At 42.1% G+C, this 13,889-nt stretch overlaps 1 protein-coding gene across 1 annotated transcript in view; it reads left to right on the top strand.

Moving 5' to 3' along the window:
* Positions 1-12,411, top strand: part of SYNPO2 (synaptopodin 2) — an 87,571-nt gene extending 75,160 nt beyond the window's left edge. The window contains exon 5 of the mRNA XM_033159864.1: positions 11,702-12,411. Within this exon, the coding sequence (XP_033015755.1) occupies positions 11,702-12,274 (573 nt within the window). The 3' untranslated portion in view covers positions 12,275-12,411. The remainder of the gene's footprint in view (positions 1-11,701) is intronic.
* Positions 12,412-13,889: the final 1,478 nt, after the last annotated feature.

The following is a 13,889-nucleotide window of genomic DNA, read 5'->3' as shown; positions in this document are numbered from 1 at the left end:
AAAGCCATGCCCAGCTGCTGAGTTGTCTGAGTGACATCAGTGGATGGTGACTCTCAGTCCAGTTTAAGCAGAGTGATTTGCCTCTCACCCAACCACAACCCAAAGAAGCATTAACTGGCATTCTTATTGGAAGACTCAGAAAGAAAGATGTGAGCAGATGTGAAGATCAATCTACACTCACGGCTGCACAGCACACACCCAGAAATCTGAATTATCTGTCAAGGGAATGCAATGTTTTTTCAAGCACTCATGTTTTCAAATTCTTTGGAATTTTGTGGCAAAGATTGCTAAGGCAGAGGCTGTGGCAGTATGAAACAGGCAGGGGATAGACAACTATGGAGAGCTGTGGAAGGTATTTAAAGTTTTCAGAAATTGCCAGCCCCTGTCATGTTACTAAGCTTTTGCTGGTGGGTTAGAAATGTGTTTTTCTACAGACAGAAGCTAATGTTCTCTGGATTCCAACTCCCACAGTAAACCTACACACATGTGCCCTATGCGTCATCCCCTTCTAATAAAAGCCACAATGGGGTTGGTTAAGGCAACTCATCAGACGGGAGTTTCATGTTATGCAGGCAAAGGCAGCTTCCCTGCCCCATGTTTGCTGAATTACATGAATGTACATGGTGAAGAGGAATCTGCAGGGGAGAAGCTGTGTGTGCTTAATCCCTCACTGGCTGCCCTTTTCCCCACTGCAGTGCCTCCTTTGTCCCAATTGCTTCCCCCGCTTTTGCTCCCAGCCAGGTTTCAGAAGCAAGAAAGAAGCTCAGCTGGGGGACATGACCAGGGAAGAGCAACAGCAGAGGGAAAGCAGCAGGTGATTAAGGATTAAGCACCCTCACCTGACCTGCAGGTGTCCCAAGCACGCCCCCCCCCCCCGCCAATCATGTTATCTTGTAAACATAAGACATGTTTGCCCGTGTAATGGACAATTCTATTTGGGGCAGAGTGGGAGCACTCTTTCACTGGTAACTCAAAAGGTAGGGCACTGCTAAAGTGAGTTCATGTCTTTGAAGCAGGGTCTTTGCTTTTTCCACTCATTAATATTCTATTGACAATGAGTCAGGTGGAATTTGCTAGTGGGTTGCCTCTATGGTGTGGTCCCCTTGAAGCCCCTCATCCCAAGAGACCCAGGTGTTTTGTAATAAGCCTTCATGACACCATTCAGTGGCCAACCTCACAATGCCCATAAACACTGACAGAGTTCACATATGGGAACTTTACAATGTTATGGAGGCCACGTTAGACCAGGGCTGAGAAACCTGCAGGTTTCAAAAGCTCTATGTGCACCAGTGACCCAGGACATGGAATGTAAATGCCTTCTGAGGCTCCAGTAAGCTCAGGTCTTCAAAGCATTTAACAAAGGTAGCTTCTCTGTAAGTACAGTGACAGGCCCAAAGTTGTGTTGCTCTCATGAAGGCATAGGTGATGCTCCATTTTTCTGGATCAGTGGTTTCCAATTAGCTATTACCGAGGACCCCTTATTTTTCAAAAGCCAAGCCACAGACCCCTTATGGAACACCTTCCATGTGTGTCTCCTTGATCTTTGCTCCACAGTCTGTCAGTGTGAGAGTGTAATCCTGGAAGCATGGATTCATTGCCTCTTTATATAGCTCCTTCTTCAATTTTTCATGGATTTTGCTAAATGTACTAGTATAGAATTGGTTTTTTATTGCCAGGTTTGAGCTTCGTTATTCTATTGGGGGTTTTTTAATCATGGTGTTAGAAAGATAGTACATTGTCTTCAGGATAAGAAGGCACAGTATCCTTTCCTTCCGCAAAGCACTTGATGCACATCTTTCTCTATTCTGTTTTGATTTTTAATTTGTACATGGATTTTTTTCAAATTGTGGCTCAAAATCACAACTCAAAGAAATGACAAAATAATATAACAAAACCCACATTCAATAACAAGTCAATCCAAAGTCCTAATGAAGAGTATAACAAAACCCAAACAATTCAATTAACATACAAGTCATATATAACATAATCATAATCATAATTTTATTATTTATAACCCTCCCATCTGGCTCGGTTTTCCCAACCACTATGGACGGCTTCCAGCACATATAAAAACATAATAAAACATCAAACATTAAAAGCTTCCCAATACAGGGCTGCCTTCAGATGTCTTCTAAAAGTTGTCTAGTTCTTTATCTCTTTGACATCTGATGGGAGGGCTTTCTACAAGGAGAATTTCACTTCTTGCAGTGAGGGAACAGCCAGAAGACCCACCCACCCACCCCCAAAAAGCAGCAAATATATGGTATTTAAAATACCACAGACCATGCAAAAAATTGTTGATGTAGCTGCCAGGCCCCATACCTTACAAAATTACAAATGCACAAATGTAGCTGACAAGATTTCTAGCAATGGTGAAGACAAAATTAAGCCAGTTATAAAACAAGTACTTGGTGAGTTAAAATGGCTATAAATGAGGAATCGTGCAGCCTTTGCAAGTGCAATTGGAGAACCAATGGGTTCCAAAAGTGTAGCTCCTCTGCCTGGTGAGAGAGACATGCTCATGTTGTTTGGGGAAGTCTCCACCAAGAAGACAGTTCTTGAAGGTGCACAAGTGACAATCTCTATGCAAGAAAGAACAGAATCAGGGCCCCTTGCAGGCGCCGGGGAAGGAGAGCCCTGTAAGAGCAAGCCTGGCTTACGGACAGTATCCAGCCCTTTGCCTGAGCGCGCTCTCCAGATTACAGGGATGCTCAGCTGCTCCAGCTTTTCAGTGAGGAATCTCCCTGTAAGTTCTGAAAAGGTGTGAGTGCCAGGGTATGAGACAATGGGGCTGATTCTGGTAGCAACACTGGAAGATCATTTTCCTTCATGTGTTTCAATATTTTTCATGCAGTGGCAAAACTCTAGGGACAGGTGATCCTACCAACTCTGGATTTAGGGTGGTGCAGGCAGTTCCTTTGCACAAGGCGCCAAGCGATGGGGTGCAAAATAATAATAAATAACAAAGGAAGGAGCTATTGTGAAAATAAATATGGGGGTGGTGGCCAAATTTTGTTCTCACTCAGTGTGCCATATTACCAAAGTCTGTCCCTGATCCTACTGTTAGTCTGTTACCAGTATAGATCTTGTTGATCTTAAGCAGATATCTGCAACAATGTATTCCCCCCCCTTTAGGCCAATGATAGTCAACTCCAAATTCTAGCAATCCAATCCAACAACTTTTGGAAGACACCATATTGACTACTTCTGCTTTACAGAACAATCTTAAGTATTCGGAAGCTGACGGAAGTTAAATTAAGCCAGTGTGGTATTACAGACTGAATGGAGTTAGGATCCAGTGGTAAATCCAACTCCCACTCGATCCCACCATGTCACTCCCCTGGAATACATGCTTTTCAGCATTTACAGTGCTGTAAGATCCACCATTCTCTGCTCAGCTGCCTGAACACTGGTTGAGCCAGAATGAAGGAGTTATGCCATGCTATCTCTAGTTGAGCTAAGATGTGGGGCTTATGCCATCTTAGCATGGCTGCTCCAGGAATCAGTTGGCTGAGCTAGAGATGTGCTGGATCATAACTTGCTCATACCAACAGATCTTGGCTTTGGGTTAGGGACTCCCAGGATTCAATATTTGTTTTTCCTTCCACAGTGTTTGAGGACTTTGCCAATCAAATATCTAACTTTACTTTGTATAGCAGAACATCCCAAATGTAGCATTACATGCTTCATTTATACAGCCTCCAATGTGGATTCATAACTTGGCAATGTACAACCCTGTATGATGCTACCTCTTACCCCAGCCCCAAATTCATAGGGGTGGAGTTGTTATCTACTCAAGAGGCATATGTGGCAACAACTTTCCATAAAAGAAGTTCGCTTCCTTTAGTTGGGGAAAAACAATTGTGGCCCAATATAGCACTTGAAATGCACACAGAGCAACCGTGAATGTTATAGTCTGACAACAGCTCCAGAATCCCAAGGTCTTCCTATGATTCATTGGATGCAATAAGAGCTGCCAGTGTTGCTCTTTGCAGCCCTCCCGCCTCCCTCTGTAAATAGTTTAGAGGACAGTAGAGGGAAATTACATGCCTTCATAACAATGCCCCTCTCTGCCCCCCAATGAACTTCTGTTTCCAAGTTTAGTGTTCCTTTGCACAGGATTCCATTCTGTAGTCCCTACTGATGTTGATGAGTTATGCACGTAGTTAGTATGTCAGGATGCGTCACCAAGCCGATGGAATGTCTCCATTATTATTTACAGAGCACTATAGTTATTATTCAAAGTGCATTGAAGTCTTCATTGATTCTCAGCAGTCATTTGAGGTAGATGAGGCACTAAGATAATTTATGGCTAAAGTAGCACTGTGATTCAAGGGCTGAGATAAGATGTGGTTATTCTTAGGACCTGTTCCATCTTCTATCCAATGAACACCACCACAGACCCTCTAGGGCCTACAGGTGCATGTATTTATGTTACACAGTGGAGTGATTCATTGGATGCAAGTTTGTCATAAGTGTTTGAAAGTTTGTAATAAGTGTTCTTTTAAGGGAGTGGGTGGCACTGTGGTCTCAATCACTGAGCCTCTTGGGCTTGCCAATCAGAAGGTTGGGAGTTCAAATCTGCGCGACGGAGTGAGCTCCTGTTACTCGGTTCCAGCTCCTGCAAACTAGCAGTTCAAAAGCACACCAGTGTGAGTAGATAAATAGGTATCACAGCAGCGGGAAGGTAAACGGTGTTTCCATGCGCTCTGGCTTCCGTCACAGTGTTCCGTTGCACCAGAAGCAGTTTAGTCATGCTGACCACATGACTCGGAAAGCTGTCTGTGGACAAATGCCAGCTCCCTTGGCCTGAAGTGAGATGAGCACCGCAACCCCATAGTCACCTTTGACTGGACTTAACCGTCCAGGGCTGCTTTACCTTCTTTACTTTTTAAAGTTACAATTCAGGGGTGAAAATTGCTCATTATAAAGTTGTCATGAAAATGTTGGAGAATGTTGGTGTACATGGGCAAAAGTGAGGTGAAATAGTCAAGTCAGATTCACTACATAGTCTGTAAATGGCTAGGACCATGCAGTGAAGAACGAAGCCTTAAAATAACATTGCTTATGGGGGCTCCACAGTAGTGTGGAGAAATGCAAAGGTGGGGGCGGGGAAGCTAGCTAGCTAGCTAGGTTTTTACATCCCTCAAAAGCCTACTTCCTGCATTAAAAATAACTGAACCCCATTAAATTCAGTGTAGTGCTGAATTTATTTTTCAAAAGTCAGGTAGGGATTTGAATTCTGCAGAGAGCTGGCAGTAAGTGTTGTTGGTGGAGCATTGTGTTAAAAATAAATTTTAAATGTCATTGGGAAAAGATGGAACTTGTCTGTGTTTTGAGAGGACAGGTTTCATACTCTGGAAGATGAATGGTTGGATTTGGAAAACATTGGTGTATATATGCATGTATTTATGAGTATTTGTTCTGTGGCTGTGGTCACACATGTTGCTAAAACCATAGTATGCTGTCCAATGTTTGTCAGAATAAACCCAATGAAATCAATGGACCTGCATAATTTAAGTTCATTTATTCAGTGGTTCTACTTATGAGATAGTTGGATATCACCCATTGTTTAGTATTACATGTATGAGCCTTAGCTTCACTTACAGTGTTTATATTTAAGTGGTGGGAGAGGTACTGAAAACTGCTGACAAACTAAAACAATTTAGCAACCCAGAAGAATGTGCATGATAAGTTAATTCACACACCTGCTAGGGATAACCCCCTGAAGAACATCAATTGCAACTTTGAAACAGCCAATCTTCCCTAATATTGTACTTACAATTCCCGCCATTCATTGTTACTAATGAACTTATGAAACCAACATTTTCCCACAATAGAAATAAAGCTGTAAAAAACACTTATGATTTCCTCACAGCTGAGAAAGAAGGTGGGAGCTCAGAAACCTTAGGTGTATGCACATAAACTATGGTTTGGCATTACATGTGAACCTGGCGAGTGCCAGGACCAGTTCTGACTCTGATGTTGCAGGTTCTGTGAATTCTGAGTATTTGGTGTCCCAGAATATATTGTATTATTTCCCTGTTGTAGTTTAATTTATAGTTGCATATTATAAACATTTATATGTAAGCTTAATACAGTGGTACCTCTAGTTGCGGACACGATCCGTTCCAGGGTGCCATTCACACCCCAAAAAGTTCGCAACTAGAGTGGCGCTTCTGCACATGTGCAAAGCATGCAGAATGCTTCTGCGCAAGCGCAAAACCCAGAAGTATACACTTCCGGGTTTGCTGCATTCGCAAGCCGAAAAGACGCAACATGAACTTAACGCAACACAAGGTATGACTGTAATTATACAGTTCTTCATGCAAGTATTAACAGACTTAAACGGCCAATTGATTTTTAGCCAAACTCTGAAGTAATGGCAGGCTCATACACTGCACCTGTTAACAAATGTCCTTAGTGTTGTGCTCTAGTAAAGTCAACCATGTGTGATTTTACTATTGATCTCCAGAAGGTGGCAGTAGTGAATGCCTTCTTAGTACATGAAATAAACTCTTTAAGGAGATATGAAACTGAAGTGAGCTGTGCTGACTTAGCAAGAAGTGTATTCATTATGACATCTCAAAAGCTTGTACGAACCAAACGACAGACAAAATCAAAGCAATCACTTTAAGCTGGCAATGAGTGCAGTACAGTGTGGTTTACGGTTACGTGAGTGGGCCGTAGGGTTGTGTCTTCATCATTACCCATTCGTCTTCTGTCATGGATGTGTGGAGATTAGAAACTTCTACTTCCATTTTGATTTAACTGCAATTTATTGTCACATCCAAATCCCCAAACTGTGCATAACTATGGTTTAGGGAAACAAGCCAGGATTGTAAACCACGGTTTGAAGTTGACTTGTTTTCCTAAGATTTGTCCAGGTTTGTACATAATGGTAAGTTGTGGTTAGTTAAAAATGGAAGTGAAAGCTTCCAGTTTTCTCCCTGTGAATATAGTGGAGTAGGGAAAGAGAAGCTGAAAACCCCAAGACCTATTGACATAATGCTAAACCATGGTTTAATGCTACAACCCGTTGAGACCACAAAGTAGTCAAAGCTATGACAGCAAACTGTTCATATTGTGGGGTGTACTGTCAGATTAAAAAAGGCAAACACTGGTAATATTCCCATCGTGAACCACTTGCTCACCTCCTTCCTACTGTTTCAAAGCACTGAAGTGCACCTCTGCATCCTGTAGATAATGCTGTCAGCTTTTTAACCTTGCTGCATTGCCTTTAGCTGTTGACTTGTCCTGGCATGGAGAGGAATGTTATCATCTACTAATTGCTGCAAGACATGTTGCTGTTAAAGGCACAGCTACAAAAATGAGTTGAAAAGTTGGCATACCTCACTGTGAGTATTCACTGTGAGTATTCACTTACCCTTCTCTTGCCTAAACAAAATAAAAAATTATTTCCAGTAGCACCTTAGAGACCAACTAAGTTTGTTCTTGGTATGAGCTTTTGTGTGCATGCGCACTTCTTCAGATACACTTCTCTTGCCTGTGATCCTTGGATGATACCTCATTCCAATAACTCCAATTACTAGAGTTGCTCCTCTACCCGTTTATAACAACACTGCTTCATCTAGGCAGTCTCCGCTCAGAGAAATTTCCACAGTTATGAAGAACCAGGTCAGCAATGAAGATATGAATCTTGGTATGTGACTGCAGGCAAGATTTAGAATGGCTCACAAGACTTCCAAAGCAGGGTATGTTAGTAAACAGATGGTGTCTGCTTCTTTTTGATGCTTGGTTTACTAACATTGCAGAAGGAAAGCTGGTGGTGTTTTAAAGCATCCTCAAAAGACAGACTCAAAATAGGGGCGAGGATTTACTGGGGACAAGTATAAGAAAATAGTTCTAGTTACAGGTAGGAAGCCGTGTTGGGCTGCCGTGGTCGAAACAAAATAAAAAAATTCCTTCCAGTAGCACCTTAGAGACCAACTAAGTTTGTTATTGGTATGAGCTTTCGTGTGCATGCACACTTCTTCAGATACACTGAAACAGAAATCACCAGACCCTTATATATAGTGAGAGGGTAGGGAGGGGTATTACTCAAAAGGGTGGTGGAAATGGGTGATTGGCTGATAGGTGTGGCAAACGTGTTGTTAACGACTGCAATTGGTCTTACAGGAAAAAGCAAGGGGTGAGATGGCTAAAAATAGCTTTATCATGTATAATGAGATAAGAATCCAATGTCTCTATTCAGACCAGGTCTCTCCATGGTTTTAAGTTTGGTAATAAGTTGCAATTCGGCAACTTCTCTTTCTAGTCTATTTCTGAAATTCTTTTGTAATAAGACAGCTACTTTGAGATCTTGTATAGAATGTCCTGGGAGATTGAAGAAAATAGTTATTGTCCTTGGTAGGTAAGGACTTTTTGAGGATCTTTATTCTATCCAATCTATCTATTATCTATATCCCCATATTGTAAGGATTGATGGAATTTATTATGATAGGATATGGTGTTTTAAAATCTTTTTACTTACTTTACTCCTTGGGACAGATGGGCTAGGCAGCAGGGAAATGCAAGGACATATGTCTATAGTGTCACCTTTTCCACTTTTAGGAAATTAGCCATGATGGGTAAGGCATCTGTGATGGGTTGAATTATTCCCAACATATTCCCACACTATGTTAGTGTAACGTGAATGGAAAATGTTGTCTTTTGTGTGTGTTCGGTGGCAGGTGGAATGGCCATGCAAATTTGGGGTGCTTCTTTTTTTTAAAAAAAAAAAAAAAATCTTGCCTGATTATGTGAGACTGAACAAGACTGTTTGGCTGTTGCATTCTAGGAAGTCAGAACGAACTGTATAAGTCTATTTAAGAAATAAGCAAATACAAAGAAAAAAGGAAAGCCACAAACCCCAGAACAAAGTAGGAAGAAGATAGTGATGTAACCTGACTAGACAGTCAGAAGGAAAGAGGAAGGAAAACCTTCCTGAGGAAGGAAAACTACAATGCTTGAAATGCCAAGTTGTGGAGAGCGAAGTACTTAGAAAGTTGCACAATCGTAGTTCTGTGTCAGTGTAACAGGAGGAATGCAACACAAGGTCAGTGTGACACAGTAACCTTGCGTTATGTTTCGGCAGAAGCATTGCACCAACACAAAGCTATGATTGTGTAATGTTGTAGGTCAAAATGCAGGTAGTAGTTAACTTCCTGCATTTACTTTTCTATATAAAGGGCATGGTTATTTAGGATGTGTGTAGTAGGTAGGTAGAAACCTTCCAGTTTCTAATGTTGCCAAGACTGATACAGCCATTACATGAGAAATCCCATTTCTTCTCTTCTCCACTATGCAGAAAACACTTTGTGTAAAGCAGATGTTCCGTGTAAAGGCACAATTATGTAGAAGACCTGTTTGCATTACTCGTTCCCCCACCAAATAGTGGTGGGAAGATAGCACAAATGCAGACCATAAACTATCTGCAATTTACTTCCATACTCAGAATATTAATGTTGGGCAGTATTCAACTAAACAGTTTGGCGCAGCAGCTTTTAGCCGCACAGCGTAACTTCCCCACTCACTCCTTTCCCCATGGTGCCCCTACACCCCCCCAAAAAAACTGTTGCAATTTCACATGAAAAGCAATGCCTTCTGTTCATGCAGCAGCACCTTTGGGATCCAAGCTATATACCGTATTGGCCTGAATTTATGCCGCACTTCCCCCCCCCTCCCCAAATTCCGACCGTGAAAAGTTAAAGTGCAGCTTAAATTTGCAACCTTACAGAAATTGGCTTTTACGATATTGCTGTAGGATTTTCTTCTACATTTACCAATTACAGGTGTGAGTGCCTGTGGAATTTTAAGGGAGTGGCTTATATTTGGGTATTGTCTTTTTTCCCTCCCCCACCCCCTTGAATTTTAAAGGTGTGGCTTATTTGTGGGTGTGGCTTATATCCAGGCCAATACGGTACCTGGAAGTAAATGCCAGTGGTTTGAACAGACCTGAGGCCACATGTATGTACTTAGGATGGTATAACTCACAAATTTAGAAAATATTTGTTTCAATTTTCATCGCATTCCACCCATGTGTCCCAAAACTTTTTGTCTTTGTGCAGCCTAACAAGACCTCTTTGTACAGCTGAATAGCCTAATAGGCAGTGTTTGTAGGGTAACGGCATGTTGTATACAAAAGAAGATTGCGGTGGCAGTGCACTGGATTTATGAATGAAAGCACTCGTTACCTAAACAGATTAGGATTTGTGAACTATGAATGGATTGCTCCAATAAATGGGTCAGAGTGTTCTGAAATTATCAGGGCAAAGCTTTATTTTGATTTTAAAGGAGCAGGGTTAAGTAGAGTATCATAATGGTGGGAGACAAAGATTTGCAATTAGGTTCATTCAGATGCTTTATTTTAATTTTGGCCTTCCTAACCATATTGAATGTAATCATTGGAAGGGAGAAGGATATAAGCATGTTAGAATGAGTGACAAGCATAATCATTCTCTTGAATATAATATTTGATGCTGAATAGCTAAAACATAGCACAGGTTGACAGAGGAGGGACAGTACTCTGAAGGGTACGCAGGTCATCCTCTCACCTTTTCTCTTTCAATTCCAAATAAGGGTCACCCTCAGGAACTGCCAGCATAAGCTCCCTGAAATGAACAGGGGGTACACAGCAGCAATGATTGGTGGGTTGGAACTGTCCTTCATAGAAGAGCATGCTTGAGATTTTAAGTTAGGAAGAAATAACAGATGGGGAACCTGTGGCCCTCCAGATGTTGTTGGACTTCACCTCAAATCAGCCCCAGTCGGCATGATCGGTGGTCAAGAATGATGGGAACTGTAGTCCGACAAAATCTGGATTGAGACAGTTGCCTCATCCCTATACTGTTCAAAGAGTTAGTTTATTCACAGTTATCTCTCTAATGCTATCTAATTCATCCTCTCTCCCTCACTGTCAAATGTGTCAATCAAAAGCAAGAAGCTTAAAAGCTTAGTGTTGGGACTGACTTCTGTGGCTTGCACAAGCTACCTGAATGTATCACATGTGGATTGAGTTTGGCTAGTCTGGTCAAGGATTGTTCCACCCAAGGAACTGAAAATTCACACAAAATTCTTTCTCCTTGAATTTGTATTCCTCGTCTCTTTGAGAACTATGATTTCTTCTTGCCGTTTGCCGTTTCATATCTTTCTCCTTGATTCTGTTCCTTTCCATGAATTCCACCATAGATGTGCTTGATTTGATCTCCCCCCCCCCTTAACTGTTTGCTCTGGTATTCCTGGCCATGAACCTGCTGTGTCGCAATACTTCTCCAGACCTGATCACCTACTGCAAGCCTGCAAACAGGTTTGGGCTGGTGATTGCTGCTAATTGGTCTCCTATGTTTCTAGAACTTTCTTGTGTGCAATAATAATAGATGCTCAAAATTTCCTTGAGGAAAAAATGCTTTACCAAGATATCTAAGAAAAGATAGCTGAAATCTCAATGGCAATGGTAATGAAACTTGGAGGATTTCTTTTTCCTACAATTTTCCAGCAAATGCCATCTTTTCTGATACTATTGCTCATACTTTGTTCTTTTTATAAAATCGGGGGGGGGGGGGTCTACTTACTTATTGTATAGCACAGTATTACAACAGTAGATCACTAGACAAAAACAACCATCTGTTGTTTAATTTGGAAGTCTCTGTCATTGCTGTTCAGTGATTGTCATTATATTTAAGGTTTTGTTTGTTTCTAGGAAAGAGGCGGAGAACGGTCTTTATCACTCTCTGGATGGCCACCTTCAGCCACTTCACGATCCATGTCCCCTGTCTCTCCTGTGGTGTTCCAACCAGCTCCTGATTATTTTAGCAAACCACCTCCTGCAGCTGATAAGCCTGGGAAGAGGCTGAGTCCTTGGGAAGCAGCCGCCAAGTCCCCTCTTGGGCTGGTGGATGATGCCTTCGGCCCACAGACCATTCAAGAGTCGATCGCTGCAAATGTTGTGTCTGCCGCTCGCCGGAAAACACTGCCTGCGCCGCCGGATGAGTGGAAACAAAAAGTGGCTTATGAGCATCCTGCTCCGAGTGCCTGTGCAAAATTAGCTTCGTTTGGAAGGAGCCAGTCAGCGGCATTTTCCCCTGCAAAGAGCACAGTGTCTGCTCCGAGCTCCGCTGCCCCCTGCAGCTCTCGTCTACAGTATGCATACTATGGCCAACGTGCCCAGACAGATCCTGACATGGTCTCCATGGATTCCAGGTCTGATTACTACCTGTCACTAGCTGACTCCAACTATAATCCACTTCCAAAGGGATGGAGGCGCCAAACATGAAAAGCCGAAGACCCTGTTTCAGCTTCTCTTCCTGAAGTTCTACAAGTCTTAGATTCGAGGGTGAATTGAAAATGTGAAGAAGTGTGTGGGACAGGTGTTTGCTGGCCTGATAATATATTGATAAAAGAGTTCAAGCATTACCTAAAAAGTAGCACAGCATCCATGCAGTGGATCTATGAGGCTCTCAGTAACACGACAGCTTTTGATCCCAGCTTAAAAGCTTTTCTTTGTCTTTGGGTGCATGTGTGTGTGTTAAAAGGAAATCAAATTTGTGTAAGAATGAAATTCAAAGGTGAAAGCTTCAGCTGGGGAGAGTGCAACAATTGTGGGATTTGAATGTTTGTAAATTAGCCAATGAGCCTTTATCAAGAATGTATCCTTGGCTCTTTCGAAAAGCTGTCTTTCTGTTTTCCATCCTATCTTGCTTGTGGCTGGTTAAATGTCCACCTCTTATTTGCTAACCAGTCTGTGGTTTCAAAGGAACTCCCTGGTCTCTGTTCACTATAAATGTCACCACTGACTTAAAATAGTTTCACAATGGTTGGATTTTTCACTAAGTCAAATGGGGCTTTCCCTAGCAAATCATGGATTATGGAAGGGCCGGAGCAAGTAAATTTCCTAAATCAGGGATAGCCTCTTGATGTTGTTAGGCTCCTGCTCCCATCAGCATGGCCAATGGTCAGTGGAGTTGTAGTCCAGCCAATCAGAGTTGACAATGCTGAACCAGGTGAACAAATAGTCTAATGGTATACAGCGGCCTCCTAAATTCATGTACAACTTGTTGTCAAGCTCTGCTCCCACTTATAAATATCAAAGCCATATTTACATGCAAATTGCAGGTACAGTAGACCTATCTAAAGGGATGAACTGTGACAAATTTATGGAATATAGTTGCAATGGCTTTCCTGCAAGGACAGACTTTAGCATTTGAGGGGGGGGGTGGAAATTGCTCCTCTAAAGGTTTTTTTTTTATGACTGGGCAATCAGGTTGAAAACTGGATACAGCAGGGAGGTTCCCCTGAGTAAGAAACCTGTTAAAGCTCAGGCAAACAGTTCCAGAAGCTGTATGTTACTGGAATTTAAAAACAAACAAACTGGGAAATCACAATTTTTAATCGTCATCCCCAACCCCTGTTCTGGAAGCGAACTCCAGAAGGGGCGAGGACAACTGCCATCATCCCTCACCACGCTGCTTTGGCCTGATTGAAGTTGGAACCAGACAACATCTAGAAGACCGTAGGTTCCCCACCTCTGCCTTAGAGCAACACTGCTTGCTGTCTGATGCTACTCCAAAATATTGAAAAGCTGCAATTCATCCTGATAAACTTCCTCATCCTGTTTACCAGTTCAAAATTGGCAGCTATGCTGGGGAATAGCCTTCTTTGAAGGTTATTCAGCTTGAAATGCAGAGAGGTGAATAAGATGTGATAGTACTTTTCACAGACATTCAAAGTCTAGCAAACTAGATTGGAAGGGAAGAAGATGGTCCGAAGAAGTGTGGCAATGGTTTGGTGGTTTTTTGTTGTGGTTGTTTTTGATGGAGTGGGGGAAAAGAAACAGAACGTTCTGTGTTCTGCCAGATCTCTAGAACTATTTAATAGTCTCTCCTACAGGC

The sequence above is a fragment of the Lacerta agilis genome, chromosome 9 (assembly GCF_009819535.1).
Source record: "Lacerta agilis isolate rLacAgi1 chromosome 9, rLacAgi1.pri, whole genome shotgun sequence".
NCBI classification, from domain to species: Eukaryota; Metazoa; Chordata; class Lepidosauria; order Squamata; family Lacertidae; genus Lacerta; species Lacerta agilis.
Note: the sequence above shows the minus strand (reverse complement) of the source record. Positions and strands in the feature narration are given on the sequence as shown.